This window comes from Oncorhynchus clarkii, chromosome 33, assembly GCF_045791955.1.
Source record: "Oncorhynchus clarkii lewisi isolate Uvic-CL-2024 chromosome 33, UVic_Ocla_1.0, whole genome shotgun sequence".
NCBI classification, from domain to species: Eukaryota; Metazoa; Chordata; class Actinopteri; order Salmoniformes; family Salmonidae; genus Oncorhynchus; species Oncorhynchus clarkii.
The window spans coordinates 12,104,407-12,123,929 of record NC_092179.1 but is presented as its reverse complement, the minus strand read 5'-3'; the positions used below and the strand labels follow the sequence as shown (position 1 = coordinate 12,123,929).

Here is a 19,523-nt window from a genome sequence, read left to right as displayed (position 1 = left end):
ATGATAGTGGGGTGAACAGGTCATGCTTTGGGTGGTTGATGTTCTTGATAATCTTTTTGGCCTTCCTGTGACATCAAGTGCTGTAGGTTTCCTGGAGGGCAGGTAACAACCACACTCTGGAGCGCCCTGCGGTTGTGGGCGGTGCAGTTGTGGTGATACAGCCAGAGAAGATGCTCTCAATTGTGCATCTGTAAAACTTTGAGAGGGTTTTAGGGGCCAAGCCAAATTTCTTCCCCAAGGCTGGAGATTGCTTGGTCAGTCGCCAGTATCAGATATCTGGGATGCTCATATCAACCCTTATAGAAAAGCTCTCACAGATTTAGGACTCTATTCGATCAGATATGCTTTAGCCGACATCCGCCTAGCGGTTGTTTTGGCGGTGGAATTGCGTTAGAGCTATACTATTCACAAGTGGCTCCTGGCACTATAGGCTACCCAAGGTAGAACAAAAAACAACCATGTTTTTTTCACATCCCTACTGTCTCCCATATATAAAATGGGGGGTTGTGTAAACATATTTTACCGCAAAAGTTGTTAAATTTGAAGATATTGTGACACACCCCCTAAACAAAAAAAGTGAATAAAAATAATAAGAATAATGCCTTGCTGGAGGGGGGATGGGCCTCATAAGCTTACTTAACCAAATATTGCATTCTTCTTCAGAAACGTGTACAACACTCATGCCCATAAAGATTTTTTGAAGTAAATCAATTTGATTCTGCATCCAATATGGCCAACGTGGTACACTCAAACACATTCGCCAGCGTTTCAATTACCCTTGTTTATTTTGTATTGAATGTGTTATTCTGTCTTTAAAATGATTTTTTTTTAAGGCTCTTGGTATTTCTAGGACTGTGAGTGGCACTGCCATGCCTCTGTTGTGTTTGAATACCTGGAGCCAAATAGCTTTTTAACGTGTGTTCATGTTTAAATCTCATTCGCACACTTACAGCCTATCAACAATGGGCAATTCCACAAAAAATGATATGATAACAAGCCTTTCACGGCACAAGCACATAGTAGCGTACCCAAGTTACAGGAAAGAAACATGTTATACAACAGTCAGCTACTCTAGCAGCCTATATGTGCAGCTCTAACCTTTCCCCTCTTTTCCCCCAAGTGCAAAGGTTGATTCAACGCCTTTGAGATGACAGGACACGAGTGCTGCGCACTTAAAGGATGAGGAGACAAAGTAGCCAGTGGTGGCTGTAGTTCTGGGGCCTGGCCAGCTCGCACAGCTAACTGGTCATTCTGGGCAAGCGGCAGCGACAAGGGCAGTATCCTTTCAATATGACTGGCGGGCTATTGGGGCTGTGTGGTGATCAGTATTCAGTTCTACAACAGTTGGGTGCGGACACTCAGGAGATGCTGCTTGCATGCCAACGAGACCCATTGACTAATCTCGGCCTGGACGATGCTGGGGATACTTCAGCAGTGGAATGGTTAGTTGTCTGGTTGTGAAAGAGAGTCTGTGAAAAGGCTGTCACAAACAGATCTGCCCTGAGATCTTTCCAATGCCTAATTGACCCGTGTGAGGAGTTTTTTTTATGTTGAATGTGGAACAAATCCTATTGGTCAAATCCTACATATTCCTTCATATTCCTTTGTCTGTTGGGTAGAACGATCATTTTAAGCTGATATTAACTGTGGGTGGTTGGCTGTGATTATGGTCTGGGGCAGGCCCAGCAGGACATGAGGAGAGCGACAGAACCGGTGAGGGTGACCTCAGGTTAACAAGAAGTTAGCTAGAGTGTATGTCATAGACTATGACCTAGGACAGTAAAGTGGGTGCAGAGGAGCTGGTCAAGCGTGAAGCACAAATGCTTCACGCAAAACACTATCTCACAGTCAATCCCCAGCCACCATACATAATGACAATCATCTTTGTTTAAATTTGACCATCCTAAGGGGACTCTTGTTTGCCATAGACGGCATATATCCTTAAAAGAATGCTGGGATTACAGCATAGTTTCCCAGACCAATTCATGAGTCACCCTAACATGAGAGGTCATTCTTTACATGCGAGTCCAGTTCAGGTATCACATGTGCTGGCCAGACATGGGTGGTAGCAAAATAGGTACATGTGATGGCAATGCACGCCAGCATTTTCCACGTGGCATTTTGGCTGCTGAATGGCCTACTGACAGTCTGTCAGTGGCATTCCAGTTCCTTGGTGTCTGTCTGTAGTTACTGCCAGAGGGGAGGACTGAAGGTGGAGGGGGCCTATCCAGGACAGTTCTGGGAGATTCAGGATGGCATTGACACTGGAGAGCTGCAATTCCTATGAAATGTGAAAGCCCACTAAGTTGATGGCATTTCTTGTCAATGAGTGTCAGGTTGTGTTGGTTCATTGTAGTGACCTGCCTTATATTCTTGTCGTAATGCGTGATTGCATTCTCCCCATACACCATAATAACACCAAGTCAACTCAAAGAGGTTCATGACTTGGGATACTAGGTGTTGCCATGCCAAGCAATCTGTTGCCTTTTCTATATTCATAAAAGGGTGTTTGAGTGTAATTATGGCAGGTTTATTGTATTCCCAACATAGTTGAATTGCACAAAAATAGTCTTAAGATCAGATCATAAGAACAGTACACAAATCTGAAAGATGTCCCTCATTTAAAACATGCATATAAAACTGAATCAAATCAAATCACAGTTTATTGGTCGCATACCCTCATTTGCAGATGTTATCACAGGTGCAGCGAAATGCTTGTGTTTCTAGCTCCAACAGTATAGTAATACCTAGCAATACCGTACCAGGGGGTGATACAGATAGACAGGATGTTTGTCAGGGTCTTAGGGGCCAAACTGACTTTCCTCAGCTTCCTTCTTCAACAAGCTGTTTGTATGAAGGGACAAATGTATCCAATATATATACAGTACAGGTGATTAAACCACCATTGGAATTAAATTACAATCTGTTGTTCTACCCCTGAACAAGGTAGTTAACCCACTTCCCCGGTAGGCTGTCATTTTAAATAAGAATTTGTTCTTATTACTTAGTTAAATAAAGGTTAAGTGTAAAAACAACTTTTTGTCAGGCAGGATGATACTGTACTTAATAAGATCAAATTGTACTTGTCTATTAATCAGTTACCAAAAAGTCAAGCTTACATTCATCATAAATATTCATAGTTGACATTTCCTCCTATTGTATCTCCGTATTCACAGGTCTCTATTTCCAAGATGCTGACAACTGACTACTTGTATTCTAAATGTTAGTAATATCAGAGCCTGCAATATTGGGTTACATGATCTTATGTGGCCCATCCCCCCTCCAGCCAGGGGCATTAATCTGCACTTTTTGAGTTTAGGGGGTGTGTCACTATATCTATAAATGTAACCACTTTTGCAGTAAAGTATTTACATAATCATTTCATAAATGGGAGACATAAGAGAGGTGAACTACATGTCTGTGTTTTGTTCTACCTCGGGTAGGGGTATCTCAAAAACGAAAGACCTTTTCGAGCATTGGCGACTAGCCTAATGGGCTGTACCTGAAGTGGACATTGCCAGAGGCTGCAGAGTCGCATTAAGTTAAATCTCTTGCAGCCTTGTTTACAAGTTCCTACACTGGAATGTGAGATAAAATCTAGACCATGATTCGGCTGATAGAAATCCTCATTATGTACTTGAATGATTTTCAATTTAAATGTCATTATTTCTATATAGCTTACACTTTCTTGTTCTGAACTTTTAACACGAGTAGGAAGGATGTGACTTCATGACAATGATCAAGAGCAGCTGCTCACCAATTTGACAGCTCCAACGCAGTTACACCTCCCATCAGTGATGCGGGTGTTGGTTAACGTTTGATCTGATCGAATCTAGGCCTTATTTTCTATTTCTCTATCTCTGATCTCTAGTGTGGCAGCAACCTCGTCTCTTCCACCCCAATGCACACATAATACTGCACGGTTTAGCTTCCTGTCTACATTGCCCAAGATACATATTTCAGATTGATTGTATGGATAAAGGGTTAGGAAAACCACTCAAAACCCTGATTGTGGACTCAAATCAATAGAGTATGCAGAGAGCAGCATACGTCTCGTTCTCATTATCGCTCACTCTCTCTCTCTCTCTCTCCCTCTCTCTGTCTCACCCATGTTAACTCAAATGGCACTGACAGATTGTCTCAGAGACAGTGGGAAAGGAGGTCTTGGGCCAGTGGATCGCATCGTGACTGGCTCCTTATACATAAACATGTCTTAGCATGGTTCCCAGTTAACAACCTAGCACTCTGTCTAAAAACTAAACTCATTTACTACTTTTCCATCTCTTCTGTAGTGCATATGTATGCTGTTCTGTACAGCTGACTGTTGGTTAATTTGCCAGGGTTGAATTATGCATTGTTCCCACTGTGCTACTGGCTGGACACATTTGAATGTGTTTGACTGCACAGATCAAAACTCACCCATTAAAATGGCTGAAGATAGCATACTGCAGATAGGAAGAAAGAGGTTAGAAGGAGAGAGAATACACACAGAAAGACAGAATATTCCTCTACTCCTCAAGGAATATGTCAATTTCCTTGCATGTCACGCCCTGATCTTTTTCACCTGTTCATGTGATTGTCTCCACTCCCTGTAGGTGTCACTTATTTTCCCCAGTGTATTTATCCCTGCGTTTCCTGTCTCTCTGTGCCAGTTCGTCTTGTATGTTTAGTCAAGTCAACCAAGGTGTTTTTCCCGTACTCCTTTTGCTATTCTCATTTTTATAGTCTTTTTTTTGACCCTTAACTGTTTCTGGATTCTGTACCCGCCTGCCTTGACCATGAGCCTGTCTGCCACTCTGTACCTCCTGTTTTGACCTTTTGCCTGTCCACAACCATTCTCTTGCCTACCCCTTTGGATTATTAAACATTGTAAGACTACAACCATCTGCCTCCTGTGTCTGCATCTGGGTCTCGCATTGTGCCTTGATATTGTAATTGTGTGAAACACGGCCATCAAAATGAAAATCAGGTTCCTCCTAGTAGATATCTGATTCCATGCAATATATCTGCACCCAGAGAACTCATGGAAGACAGTAATGACTGTTGACAGCGGGCAACTCATATTTCTGGCAAACAGAATAAAGTGATAATATCAGGAGGAAACTCAGTGGAGAGTGGTTTGACAGTGATGTGAGGAGAAAGGAGTTAGCGACTAGCTTAAGTTTGCAAAAAGAAATGTGAGGAGCAAGGGCTAGCTAGCGTTAGTACTGGGCTGCAGTGATATGAGGAGAAAGGGGCTAGCGACTAGCTTTAGCATAGCGTTAGCCCTGGGCTGCAGTGATGTGAGGAGAACGGGCTAGTTAGCGTTAGCCCTGGGCTGCAGTGATGTGATGAGAACGGGCTAGTTAGCGATAGCCCTGGGCTGCAGTGATGTGAGGAGAAGGGGCTAGTTAGCGTTAGCCCTGAGCTGCAGTGATGTGAGGAGAAAGGGGATTGTAAGTGCTGAGCTGCAGTGACGTGAGGACAGGGGGGCTAACGTTAGTGTAGCACTGGCCATAGTTAGCGCTGATGTGGCGTGAGCTTGTGTCAGGGCTAACGGGTGGGTAACTGTTATGATGTCACCCAGCCCAAAATATACTCATACTGTATGTTTACTAGAATTTTGTAAGCATGACTGCCGATACTGTAATACAAGCCAGGTAGCTCAATAGATGTAGCCTACCAGTTTCCCGGACCCAGATTAAGCCTATTCCTGGACTGAAAAGCATGAAACTCAATGGGAATCTTCAACTTAATTTCAGGCTTTATCTGGGTGTGGGAAACTATTCCTGAGATTGAATGACAATGACAACAGCGAGTTGAATAAGACAGAGTACTCTTCATCCTGCTCCCTCAGAGACAGACAGACAAAGGCGTGGATGGAGCTGTACACAGGGCTGTAGCTGCTGAGGCTCTGATGGAGTGTGATTGAACCACTGTTGATGTCTAGAGTCCTAATGTTTCTGGAAAATTACCAGCATGAATGGTACAGATGCCTGTCATCCTATCTGCGACGCGATGGTGACAGCATCCCACGATGCAGCTTGAACTCAGATGGGAAGAGAAGGGAAAAGTTTCAGACAATAGCCCCAATTTATGGTGTTTTTTTAAAGTGCACAGAACTGTTATTGTAATCAGGATGTAAATTGGGCTTTTTGATTCAGAATCTGAGAGTTGAATGACATAGATGCCACAGTGCCGCATAAAATGCCAAGAATCAATGCCAATCCTGTTGCCTGTCTGTTGCAAATGGAATGGAAATGGAATGTTGATTGATGGTCAGTCAAATGTTACCCCTAATGACCATGTCTCGATAGAACGTCAGAAGGCATGGATTGTCAATGGAAAACGTGTGTCTTGTCAGTAGAATGTTAGTATGGTCCGTTCCTGCCTGTCTTTCCGAGCTGTTCTCTTACACAGACAGAAATAGCTGATCTATCTCTCGCTCTCTGCGACACATCAAATAGAGGAGCGGATGTGCGGTGGTGTGAGAAAGAAAATACCACCTCCTCAGAGCAGTGGGAGTGCAGCAGTATCCACAGCAGATTCCTCCAGGAGTGGAAACAAGAGCTGGCTCTGCTTAGTTTTCTTATGACAGACAATTATGTTATGGAGATGATAAACACAACATTCATCTCTCCTTATCGCCGCTAACCCAGACTCACATACATGCCAGACGCTTCTTTGCTATCGTCATCGTTGTATAACACTGTAAAGAAGGTTATAAGGGAATGATATGCAGAGATATATGCTGCTGGTGTATGTTCTGCTCTGTCTGCGTAATCTATAGATGATGAATTTGGAAGCGTCTGTGGCGTTGCACACCCACGGTGCGTTTTTCTATCCGTTTGTACGGGAAAAACATTGTGAATTCTAATTCTAATAAAGAATCATATTTTCTGGTCAGGAATACAAGGTAAATAATACACCACTCAAAACATGTTTTTTTTTACAGAGCTGCAATCCTGCAGTCAAGATCAAGTTATTTTTTTTAATCAAAGGGACAGTTTTTTTGGCTATATAAAAACCTATCTAGAAACCAGAAACTAGACTGATGACTGTGTGCGCTTACATCTTCTGGTATCAAATACAGACAGAGTGAACAAGATACTCACAAAGTTCAATTAAACAAGTCGACAAGAAGCACCGACTTCATCAAGAGTTTGAATCACAACACTGTACACTCGGCCATTTAGAACAAGTAACTGTCAGAAAAGACACAGAGACAGAGAGGCCCTGACTCTGACACTAACAGGAGGGCACGACAGACTGTGAAAGCGAGGAAAGGTGTTTGGCAGTGCAGAGTTGTATGCAGAAATCAACCACGACGATTACAGTAATATTAATGTGCATTAAAAGAAAACAATCACAATATGCTTGTAATGTCCTTGTATTCTTCCTCCATACGCTTCCTTCTTTCCTTCCCTATATAGCTTTCCTTCACCAGAGTGATAGAGTGTGTAGTATACAGTATGTACATTCCAGTGTGTGAGTAAGGCGTGTGTGTGAACTGAATCGTGAGTGCAGAGTTTGAGTGAGGGGTGACGTGACTATGTCCGTTCTAGCCCAGTCCACTCCAGTCAACTATTCGGAGTCCACTCCAGCCCAGCCACGCCTAGTCCACTCCACTGAGTCCATTTCAGCTCAACACAGTCCAGCGTAGTCTGGTCTCGAGTGTCTGGCTTTGTCCATTCATGTCTGGTCCCAGTTCAGAACACTGGGTTTGTGTACTGGGTTGGAGCACAGTATGTGTATTGGGAGTTGTAGTGCAGTTGTCTCGGCAGTATGGCTGTTCAGATGATACTTGCTCCCTGCGGATGTATAGTGTGTAGTCCTGACACTTTTCCCCTGCTAGTGTGTAGTTATATACAGTAGTTGTGTAATAGTATGCTGTACAGGAGTTGTGTGGCCCTAGCACCCAGTTTGTCAGTTGTGTAGCTAACTGTGTAGTAGTTTACTGTAGTTTTGTACCGTTGGTTTACAGGTATGTAATCCAAGCAGTTTGATTCTGCTTGTGAAATGTTGTATAGTTCTGTAGTTGCAAAGGTGTGCAGTCTTAGCAGTTTGACTCTGCAGGTGTGAAGTTGTACAGTTCTGTGTACTAGTATGTTTGTATAGTCCTGCAGGTGAGTAGCTGTGTAGTCATTAAAGTTCCAATGCAGCCATTTTTATCTCAATATAATTTCGTTTTTGGGTAATAATTAAGTAACTTGTCAAAAAAGAAAAACAGCTTCTTAAAAAATAGCAATTTCTCCAGCAAGAATTTAGCTCAGATTGTCTGGTTAATGGTCTGAGTGGGGAGGGGAAAGACTGAAAACTTGCCGAGACGTTTGTAACTCTCTTTCTAATTGGTCTAACTAATTTACCACCTGGTGGTGTCACCGGGCAGGCCAAACCTTTATACTAAAGGGGCATTATCATCACTTTCACAATTTCACAGTATTATATCAACTTCATAGTGTGGAAATATACACTGAATATAAAACACTGAAAAATCATGTTTTTGACTGCACTGGACCTTTAACAGTAGTTGTGTGGTTTTAACAGTTGGACCCTGCGGGAGTGTAGTTGCTGAGCTCTCTGCGTATGGTGCTGAAGGGCGACAGCTCCAGCTCTGTGGTACACTCATGCTCATTATCATCACTAGCCGTGCCTGAGGAGTGGGCATGGTTACAGCAGCAGCAACAACAACAGTCCAGGAAGGCTCTGCCTAGCGGACGACATAATAACAGGAGCAACACAGGCGTCACTGCCGCCCGGCAGAACAACAACAGCTGTGACAGGAGGTGTAAGACCGCCATGGTCCGCTCCGGCACGCCCGCCGCCATGTATGCCGACACGATGTTACAGATGTTCTCCGGGACCACGCAGGCGCCGTAGACGATGGCGAGCGCCACGACGGTACAGTTCATCTGGCTTTCTAGGCGTATCTGCTTCTTGTTGCCGCGGACGCAGGCCTGCTCGGCGTGGCGGATCTTGCGGGCGGTGACGAGGGAACAGCCGATGGTGAAGAGCGTAGGGAGGCAGAAGTAACAGCCGAAGCACCACCAGAGCCGCGCGCCCTCGTAGGTTAGACCCAGGATGTAGAGTGTATCTGGGAGCGATGTCGAGATGCGCACCACACAGCGCTCCGTTGGGGGGTCATCTGGTAGGGCGGGGTCCTCGGTGACCAGCTGGCGGATCAGGAGCTCAGGGAGAGCCAATAGGAGAGCTCCGATCCAGATGACGGCGAGCTTGGCTGTAGTGGAGGTGCAGTTCTCGATCATCTCGTAATACATCTGGACATTGGTGGCTGCGCGGAACCGGTCAATGCACAGAGCACACAGGGTGAACGTGGTCACACCTAGAGATGCCACCTGGGGACAAATACAGGGAGAAATGGTTAATGGTTTATCACAAAGATAAATGGTTCATCAGAATGTTGACTCATCTGACAGTGTACACCAAATAGTCCTTTCTCATTTTACTTTCACAATGATGACAACACAATTCATAGAAATCTGACAGAGGATTGTACTGAGTCTTCTCCTTGAACTGAAAGAACGCATTAAACCGAAAAAATATGCCAAATTGTAAGCCTTTCAAAGCTTAGAAAACAATTCATTCAGAACCAAGTCTCTGCTATGCCTTGGTTCGTGTCTGAAAGACTGAGGCACAGCAAGGAACCTGGAACGTATCCCTCTCCATCTGGAATCACTTTGACTGCAGTTACTACAGGGAAAACTAACTGTAGCCAGACCCAGACCCAGCTGCTATAGTCTGTACGGTCCTGCCCTGTGATTACTGCTGCTGCAGTTTACTACATAAACAGTAAAGCTGTGGAGGTTTCTCTCACCCACTCCCTCTTCTCGTTACCTCACTCTCCTTCTCTCATCGCTCTCTCTCTTTCTCTCTCTACCCTCTCTCATGTTCTCCCTCCTCTCTCTCTCTCCTTCCCCACTCCCTCTCTATCTGTTAATTAGACTAGTGTTTCCCAGACGTCCCTGGGAGGCCACAGAGGCTACAGCCTTCTAAACAGTAACATCCTGCAGAGATCGAGATAGAGAGGAGAACCACACACGAACAATGGATCTCTGCCAAAGCTGCTACTGTTCTAATGAATTAGAGCCAAAAGAGAACAACACTGGGTCAGCCATTAGAGAGACTTATGAAAGGATAGTAAATACCTGCATGCTATTGTACAGCATGCTCCGGTAGACTTCAAAGAGATGTGACAGTGTGTAGGTATTCCTAATCCTTTTATGAGACATTTTGATACCTTGCACCTGGTATATACTCCTGTACACTTCAAGGAGCATAACATTATTTTTTCCTGTTAATACTAAAACAGTAAAACTGGCATCAAAAAAAATGAGTTGGTGAAACATTGAATCAACCAAAAACTTGGTTTATATCTTGAAAACAAGATCCCTCTTCCATGGTGACTAATGATGACCTTCAGCCTGTGCTGGTCATACAGTGTGATTGGTTGCTTTAATTACAGCCTGAGAGGGCTTCCTGCTTCCTGGACACCCATGCACCATCGTGTCTGTGTGCCAGGTTACTGCCTTCGAGCCCTACTCTGCTTTGTACACTCACACAGGTGCCAACATGGTGAATAGAGCCTGAACACTGGGCTGGAGACAAGTCAAACTAAACACTGTCACACAGACCAGGTGAATTCTTTGGTCAGATCTCACAGAGCAGGAGAGAGAGGGGGGGGGGGGGGGGGGGGGGGGGGGCAGAATAGGGCATGCCCAGTTTTGTACAGATATGTAGATCAAAGATATGGGCCAATGACCATGGTGCTGGAGCTAGTGTGGAGCTAACGTTGACTAACTGAAAGCTGTGTGTGTGTGTGTGTGTGTGTGTGTGTGTGTGTGTGTGTGTGTGTGTTTGTGTGTGTGTGTATGTGTGATTATTCCTATCACTAGCCTAATTATTCATTCCACAGCCTGACATCTTTATAAAGATTAACAGGCCAATTTGGCAGACCTGACCCCTGTCATGTCTGCCTTGTCTGTGGCCATGCTCACAGCCTGTACAGCACCATTGTCTGTCTCAGTTACTTATATTGTACAGCAGGTAATAGAGAAGTTTCCCCTGTTGCTGGTTTAATAATAGCCCACGAATTCCCTCATTTAGCTCCTCTGAGCACCAGCATTCAAAACCCATGTTAATAATTGGAGTTTAATGGCGACCGAGTGACTGGGGGCCCCACGGCGGGTGGCCATTTTGGATCCTGAGCGGCTGTCATGGTAATGACTCTTATCTATTGATAAATAGTGCAATACTCACAAATGCACACACACACACACACACACACACACACACACACACACACACACACACACACACACACACACACACACACACACACACACACACACACACACACACACACACACACACACACACACACACACACACATATACACACACACACACATATACAGACACAGAAACACACACACATATATATACAGACACAGAAACACACACACACACACGCATGAATAAGCTGAAGACAAAAGCTATTACAGTTCAGGTCTGTTACAGGCTGACTGCGTCTGACCCTCCCTCTCTCCCCCCTTCCCCAGACCATAACTCCAACAGGAGAAGCCTAGGCCCCCGGCTGCCACTCTGCCACGGGGATCATCAGTCTCTCTGTACAGTCAGGGAATGGATCATCACAGAGACAAGCTGGCAGACAGGGCTAGATCTGGACCTGAGCACTCTTATGACTCCATGACGTAGCCTCTGAACTGTGACACTGATTCAATGTTCACTGTTTTAGCTCTGTGTGTGATACGGTTACCCTGGGTTACTGTTGAGATGAAGCTCATGGTAAATGTCTATTACCAAGTGGACATTACAGTTCTATTCTTTTCCAATTTTGTTCTACACTGGCTGTGCATACACATGATTCACGCAGTTATAAATAAGTCAATATTTCATTTCTGCTTCTATAATAATTTTGTTTGATTCTCTCTGGGTTGTGATGTTGCTATCTATCTATGTGGCCTATCTCCCAGCAAACTAAGCATCTACTCATCCACTAGCTAACAAATAGCCTGAATGGGATAAATATCACCCATTATCCATTATTTACAAATATTAATTATATACACTGAATCATTAACATATTTTCCAATGAACTTTCATGTATGTGTCCATCAGACCGCATGAGTAATGAGTAATAGAGGGACAGATAATGTGCTGTTGGATGGAGTGTATATGTGGGAGTGTGTGGTGTGTATGTGGGAGTGTGTGTATGTGTGTGTGAGCGTCCTTCCCCTAACCACAGTGAGCACGTGCAGAGAGGATCACTGTGGGTAAATATCAGTGGAGCGCAGGCCATCCCACCCATCTGGAATATCAGTACGCCCTGCTACCATGTGTGTGTGAGAGAGAGTTTCTGCGTGTGTGTGTGAGTGAGTGAGTGAGTGAGTGAGTGAGTGAGAGTGAGAGTGTGAGTGAGAGAGTGTGAGAGTGAGAGAGAGACTAGGTGTGTGTGAGATTTAGTGTGTGTTTGAGATTCTGTGCATGTGTGTCCATAAATGAGAGAGATTGAGCCTATGTGTGTGTGATTGAGCCTGTGCAAGTGGGCGCCCACATACATGGGTGACAGGGTGATGAATGTCTAGCTATTAACACCAGTCCCAGCACAATGCAGTCGTCCACCTCTGACCTGAATGGCTCCCAGTTTCCCAATTCCCTGCAGCAGACTGGGATGAGTTTATCTCACTGCATACAGCAGCACCTCAGCCTCCCAGTCTCTCTCTGTCGGAGAGTGGACAAAGCTGCTGGAGAGAACCCCTCTATGCCTATCTGAGCCTCACTGTTCACACTGAACTTATTATCTTTACTATTCACTACTGGCTGTTGATATAGGCTACGCTGCAGACATTAGCCAGGGACGTGATTCATATAACAGCACTCTGAACCAATTATATCAACTTGGGGAAAGGGCGAAAAAGCATGAAACATTTATGGCAATTTAGCTAGCTGAAATGCACAAGGTCCTCTACTCCGACAATTAATACACATAAAACGGTCAACCGAATTGTTTCTAATCATCTCTCCTCCTTCCCGGCTTTTTCTTCTTTGGACTTTATATGGCGATTGGCATCTAACTTTCATAATAAGGTTTATTACCATAACTGACTGACTGACCTCAGTTCATCTTTCAATCACCCATGTGTGTATAATCAATGAGGAGATGGCACGTGGGTATATGTTTCTATAAACCAATGAGGAGATGGGGGAGGCAGGACTTGCACCGCGTTCAGTGCCACAAATAGAGCTGACTTCTATTTTAGCGTTTTGCAACACAGACGCTAGTTAGCGCTTTGCAACACAGACGCTAGTTAGCGCTTTGCAACACAGACGCTAGTTAGCGCTTTGCAACACAGACGCTAGTTAGCGCTTGGGAGCAGTGTGGGTGCAACGCTAGCGGTGTGGTCAGCATGTTAGAGCTCTGCACATCACTGGAGACTTGATTATATACACATACCACATGAGCAGGCCACAGAAGCCACGCGCACACATACACACACCACAGAGAGATCCTCCCATCAGTGTCAAAGGGACTGTCCATGTCTCAGTGGAAAACTGTAGCATCTCTCCTCCTCTCCTAGCTGTCTGTATCTAATGCATTATCGTCACCATGTTAGCTGTGTGGTCATGTACATGCGTACGTGTGTCTTCGTCTGTGAGTCTGTCTGATTGTGTCTGCATACACATCTGTGTGTGGGTGTGTGTGTCCTGAGTCAGTGGGCACTCCCAGTGGAGTGTTCTCTCCCACATCCTGCCTACGGAGTGAGTTTACTCCCCACTTAATCCACATACAGTCACAGTGGGTCAACTCAGCACTGCACTGGGCTGAGGACACGCATGAACACACACATGCACACGCATGGCCGGACGACACACATGCATGCACTGACGCACGCAGGGACTCATGGGCATGCATGTTTAAAATTCACAAACGTGCCTGCACGCACTCACCCACATGCAAGGAAACCAACCCCCCCCCCCCCCCCCCACACACACACACACACACGGTCTACTGACACCTTATTCAAGCGCTCCTCACTGCACACCTAGTGCTCTACTTAGAAGTCATGTTTCTCTGCAGCAGAAACCCAATACCATTCACCAGTTTCACCACTACACTGTACAATAAGATTAGGAGTTCTGGGAAAAACAAACGGGTTTTAACCCAAAGTCACAAAGTAAAGGCATGACTGCACACAGAGAGAGAGAGAGAAATAGAGAGAGAGAGCGAGAGACACACAGAAGTGGGAGAAAATGAGGGAGAGATAGAGGGAAGGATTAAGTGTGTGGGTGTCATGAGGTGAGGGTGGAGGTAGGGATGCCACTTCCATCCAGCAGCCAGGTGTATGTAGCAGTGTCACACTGGGTGTCACAATGAGTTGAGGTGACATCTGAGTTTGGTGGGAACTCATCTTGTTTATTATTATGCCCGAGGATGGCTAATCCCCTGTTAGGGGGAAAAGGATTAGTGTCATGTTCACTGTGATAGACTTTTCTATCACAACTTGTTCTGAATATGACAATACTGTATTATAAATGTGTACTAGACAATGCAATACTACTTGAAATTGTGCCTATGCAAAGAGAAATGTGCAGATGCCCCATCAGCCACCAATATAGGAGACAATCTGTAGTACAATATAATCAAATAGAATAGAACATAATAGAATACCTCTAAATATGGCACGATTTTACAGGTGAAATCTCCCAGTAGCCAGGATTTAGTCAATTCGTGGAAAATGACAAGGGGAAGGCAAAAGAAGACCACTACAAAATCCCAGATGGCCAGGTTAGCTATGAGAGAGTTGGAGATGCTCTTCATATAGTAGTTCTGACACACGATGCACAGTATGGCTATGTTCCCTGCTATCCCAGCGAGGAAAATGATGGAAGAAACGCCCATGATAGCATAAGCTCCAAAGGTTTCACTTGTCACTGGGTAAAATGGGTTTTTGATTTCACTTCCAAAATCTGCTGTGTTGGGAGGTGTCATTGGAGTGGCATCCCACGGGTTTTCCTCCCGGTAAGTAAACATCTCGTTCTTCCTGGTGAAGAAGTCGAGGGGTAGGTCGGTAGAGGTGAGAGCTAGGGGCTTGGGTATTGGTTCCCATGGAGAGAGAGGGGGGTCCAGCCCGCCCACTGCGCTGTGCGCCTGAGATAAAGCCATTGAGCTTTTGTTCACTTTTCTCCCCCTCTCCCTCTTAAACGCCTTCTTCTGCTCGTCTTTTGTGCCTCTCTTGCGTCTGTCGCTGTCCAGTTGTCCCCCGCGCTGCTGGACCATTGCTGGAGACTTAGTGATATTGTATCCACCTGCCGTACCCATGGCAGCGGCTGCGCCAATCTCCCTATTCAACTTTCTCCTCTTGTGGCGGCGTACCATGTCCCTGTGTGGGGTGGCAGAGTAATCCCCCAGTGTTAGTGTTCTGTTGGACTGGTGTTGTTTTAATCCGACATGCCTATGTTTTGTTTCATCCGTAATTACGCGCGTCCTTCTCACATTAGTAGAATGAATATTTTCCATCCACGTTTGAATATTCTGTTTGGAGTAGGACGTACCTGTAGCGTGTCCCCCAGAGCGAGTGCTGTTGTAAACGGTGTTTTCGGGACCTTTTCCGATGGCTGTGTGAGCGGTCCTGTGTGTTGCTGTGGCGTTAAACCCATAATAACCCAACGCTGTTTCTCTTGTTCGCATGTAGCCATTATTTCTGAGAGACAAGATATGTGCATTCCCCAACAACACACACAGCGTCCTCAGCATCAGAGTCCGCATGGTCCAGATCATAGCGCAGACAGAGATATCCTCCTCAGAAAGCCATCGTTATCTCGGTGAATTGAATACGCTCCCGTTCAGTCTACACCCATAATGACAAGAATCACACTAAACTTAAACACTCAATGTAGATCCCAAACATATTTGAATGTTGGTAAACTTTTAGCTCATATCTAAATTCAGCGCACTGGGTTTGGTCTCCGCCGTGCTGTTGTTCTGTGCAAGCCAGCCGCCACCTTCTGTGAGATGTATTTGGTCAAGTAGAAAGCGCCATGCCTTACCGAACTAGATATCCCTGCAAGGTTCTCATGGCACCACATGCCGCTAGCAAACTCATATTACAGCGACAACATGGTCACATGCATCTCATCTCCATAAAGAGCAGATCCTCGGACTTTCCCTTGTGAGCCGAACAGGCTGCACTGGCTGTGGTTGGGTCGGGCTGAGAGTCTCGCAGACTGTGCGGCGCTGCTGCTGTGTGCTGCTGTGTGTTTGTTACACAGCTGCGAGCTGAGAGAGAAGAGAGGCGCGGCTCTGGCTCGTTCTCTCTGTCCGCTCCGTGGAGCACGGAGGTGAGCTGGGTGTCTCGGGGAGGACTGTGAAGGAAAATGGACTCCCCTGGCGGCTAACCCTGATCTGTCAATCCGCATCCACCAGATCCTGCCTCCTGACTACCGCCGCTGGCAGCCAACCACGCCCGATGACGCGCACTCGATTAATATATTATCATCATAATTGCCATAGCAATATCGGCGTACCACCTCTTTCTCCATGGTTTAACATAATATTTTGGGTTGAAACTATTCTGATGTCTGTTTGTTCGATATCAGTTATTGTGCAAAACATCTGCAGTAGCCTACAGGGTATGTTTACACATCCCAGCTAGCACATAAAGTTCAACAACCATATGTTTCTTAGAGCTTAGTGAGAGCGTGGTTGTCCTATGGTTATTTTGCATACAACCTTTCTGGGAATGGTGTCGAATGGTTGCTTGGCTTTGGAACATTCTCAGTACATTTAAGGAACTTGACAAAAAAATAAATAGATTTTCTTGGTATTTCATAACGTTAACATGATAATGTTCTAGGAACGTTCTCCAACTGGAATGTTCTCACATTGCTCCAACAACCTCAAGAAACAACCTTCTTCTGTCTACATTTCAGTACTTCACCATAACGTTTCATACAGATATTCAAATGGTTTTTATTTAAAGTCATGTTCTCAAATTGTTCCCAAGATCTTTAAGATAACTTTTCATAAAAAAACACAAGAAATCTTTAGTAACGTTCAGAGAACGTTCTAAGAATGTTATTTAAAAAGCATACATTCCATTCTCAAATGTTAAGAACACTTTAGTAATGTTCAGAGAACGCTCTAAGAATGTTATTTAAAAACCTATGCATTACGTTCTCAGCATCAACAAAACTATCTTGTTAAGTGTGTCCAAGTGTGTTGGCCGAGCCCACTAATAGGCCATGCCTGATCTTAATGAGTGTGTGTTTTCTTTGAAATGGGTCTGTTTGAATAGGCTAAAATGAACAGCTTTGTATGCGTAAAAAACATTGCATGCTAGCTCCATCTTGTCGACGCAGTGTACTAATTCCATAGATAGTCAACAGAAGCTTATAGGTTAAAATCTCACAGATGTCGTGTAACAATAAAAACCAAATGTGTTTGCATGATTAATGCCTAAGGATATACATTTCTATGTGTCTTGGAAATCAAAAAAGTTAACCTAAGCTACCAGTGTTATTAAAACATTCAGGTAAGGTTTTAAGAAAGTTATTCAAAAACCTCCAAATAACCTATAATTTCCATTCTCAGAGCAATTTTAAAACCTCTCGGAAACTTTAAAGGGGCCAGAATGAAACGTTCTAAGAACCTCCCTGCAACCTAAAAAGTAAACATTCCCGGAACAGGCGAAATGTTCACTTCTGTTCTCAGAATGTTTAAAGAACTTTTCATTTTACTGGTCAGGTGAATCCAAATGTGAAACCAATTTGAAACCAAAAACGTATGTTCCCACAACTTCCAAGGAACCAACTGTGCTAGCTGGGATGTATACACAATTAATAGGAGACCATGATTTGTGTGCACTGCCATACCATGCATATGCATAGGCCTAATAGGATATGTATCATCCCTTAAAAATAATGTTATGAGGAAGAGTCATTAAACTCATATTGGTAACAGTTTTTTAGCACATCCCCTAGCTGTCTTTTTAGTTAGAGAACAGACTTGTTTGACAAGAGTTCTGACTCTGGGCTGACACATTAAATGGAAACAAATTGTTTTGAGTATATGGACAAGATGGAGCATTTCCAGGCTTGCAGAAACATTTCCTGCAGGAGGAGGGAAGACGGGAATGTTGTAACTGTTAAAACTGGCCAACCTTTTTACAAAAGGATAGATTTTGAGTTAGATAAACTTGGATTTTTTGGCAGGTACATATGCAGGATGATACCCTCCAAAGCATGGCCTTCTCTCCAGATAAAAACTCCAACTCTACAACCTAATTTTGACCAAAATTAACTGTAGCGATTACTGCTTCCAAGGTGTTCTTTTTCCAAGCTATGCAGAGGGTGCTCTAGCAAACAAACAGCAGAGACCTGAGGACACCATCCAACCTGGAACTGAGTGAGTAGTGTTTGGTCTGATGCTATTTTCAAAGCCAGGAAGAAAAAGAAAAAAGGAAAAATAAAGTACATTACAATGATATATTTGACTTTCTGAATGCTGAGTTAAGGCTCCCAGGCTTGCAAGGACCGACCAGATACAAATTCAATTAGCACTAAGGTGTGAAGTAAAAGGTGTCAAGGAATTTGGGCCCAACAAGTGGCAGGAGTCTTTGAAGCATCCTTTGAAGCCCCCTCCTGCTGTTCAAATATCATTCACTTGCATTTTCTATAAGAAGTTTGCCTCTAGAAATAAAAGCTTCTCCCAAGTGGGTGTGACACCTACTTCCGTTGTCTGCTGAATTGCTGCTTGGATTCCACCTGGTAATCTGTTCATCGTCTGCCCTGGCCTGTCTCCCCCTGTCTGGTACAGGTGCCCCCATCACACTCACCCCATCTCCTGAGCTTTCCCTCGCATCCAGCACTCGTGCACTGTTGGGGAGAGTGACTCTGAACTTACAATGGCGAGCCCCAAGTCGTTATATATTTTATGATTTTCTTGTATATTTTGCAATTTTTTTTTTCTTATGACACCTGCATACTTTGTTGACAACATACCTTCTTTAACCAACCGTGGGACAGATTATGTTTGTTCCCACCCACGGGACTCTGACTCTCTACTGGTTACACAGACTTTTGGCCTCCCATCCTATTCTAACCACGTCTCGCCGGCTTTGTATCCATTTTACCTGATGAAATTGCTGTACAATATGATCTTGTTGCCATCTGATGCACATTCAGATGTAAAAAATCAGCACTGCAGAGCTCTCCTTGTCCTCTGCCGTGCCTTGATGGTATTACTGTAGATGATATTTGGAAATGTGCATGTACACCCTTGCCCATCTACTGTTGCTAGCCCCAATTCTGACTTGTGCTCTGATCTCTGCTTAACTGATTTCTGCTCTCGTAAAAGCTTGGGTTATGTGCACGTTAACACTAGAAGCTTATTACCTAAAATGGATCAATTGAAAGTGTGGGATCACAGCTCCAATCCAGATGTGTTGGTCATTAATGAGACCTGGTTAAGGAAGAGTGTTTTGAATACTGATGTTAACCTTTCT

The 19,523-nt window shown here is 44.4% G+C and overlaps 1 protein-coding gene across 1 annotated transcript; it reads right to left on the bottom strand.

Moving 5' to 3' along the window:
* Positions 1–6,956: 6,956 nt before the first annotated feature.
* On the bottom strand, positions 6,957–16,387 carry LOC139393220 (prosaposin receptor GPR37-like). The gene is made up of 2 exons (XM_071141664.1): positions 14,690–16,387; positions 6,957–9,335 (listed from the first exon to the last, which is right to left on the bottom strand). Exons 1-2 carry the CDS (start codon positions 15,797–15,799, stop codon positions 8,520–8,522), a joined length of 1,926 nt encoding a protein of 641 aa, XP_070997765.1. The 5' UTR covers positions 15,800–16,387; the 3' UTR covers positions 6,957–8,519.
* Positions 16,388–19,523: the final 3,136 nt, after the last annotated feature.

What these genes read in the sequence shown, in the direction of transcription:
- LOC139393220 (XM_071141664.1), bottom strand. Translation starts at nt 15,799, where the DNA reads ATGATCTGGACCATGCGGACTCTGATGCTGAGGACGCTGTGTGTGTTG. An exon ending in AAATCGTGCCATATTTAGAG is followed by an intron (nt 9,336 to 14,689) that starts GTATTCTATTAT and finishes ATTTGTCCCCAG; the next exon opens with GTGGCATCTCTAGGTGTGAC.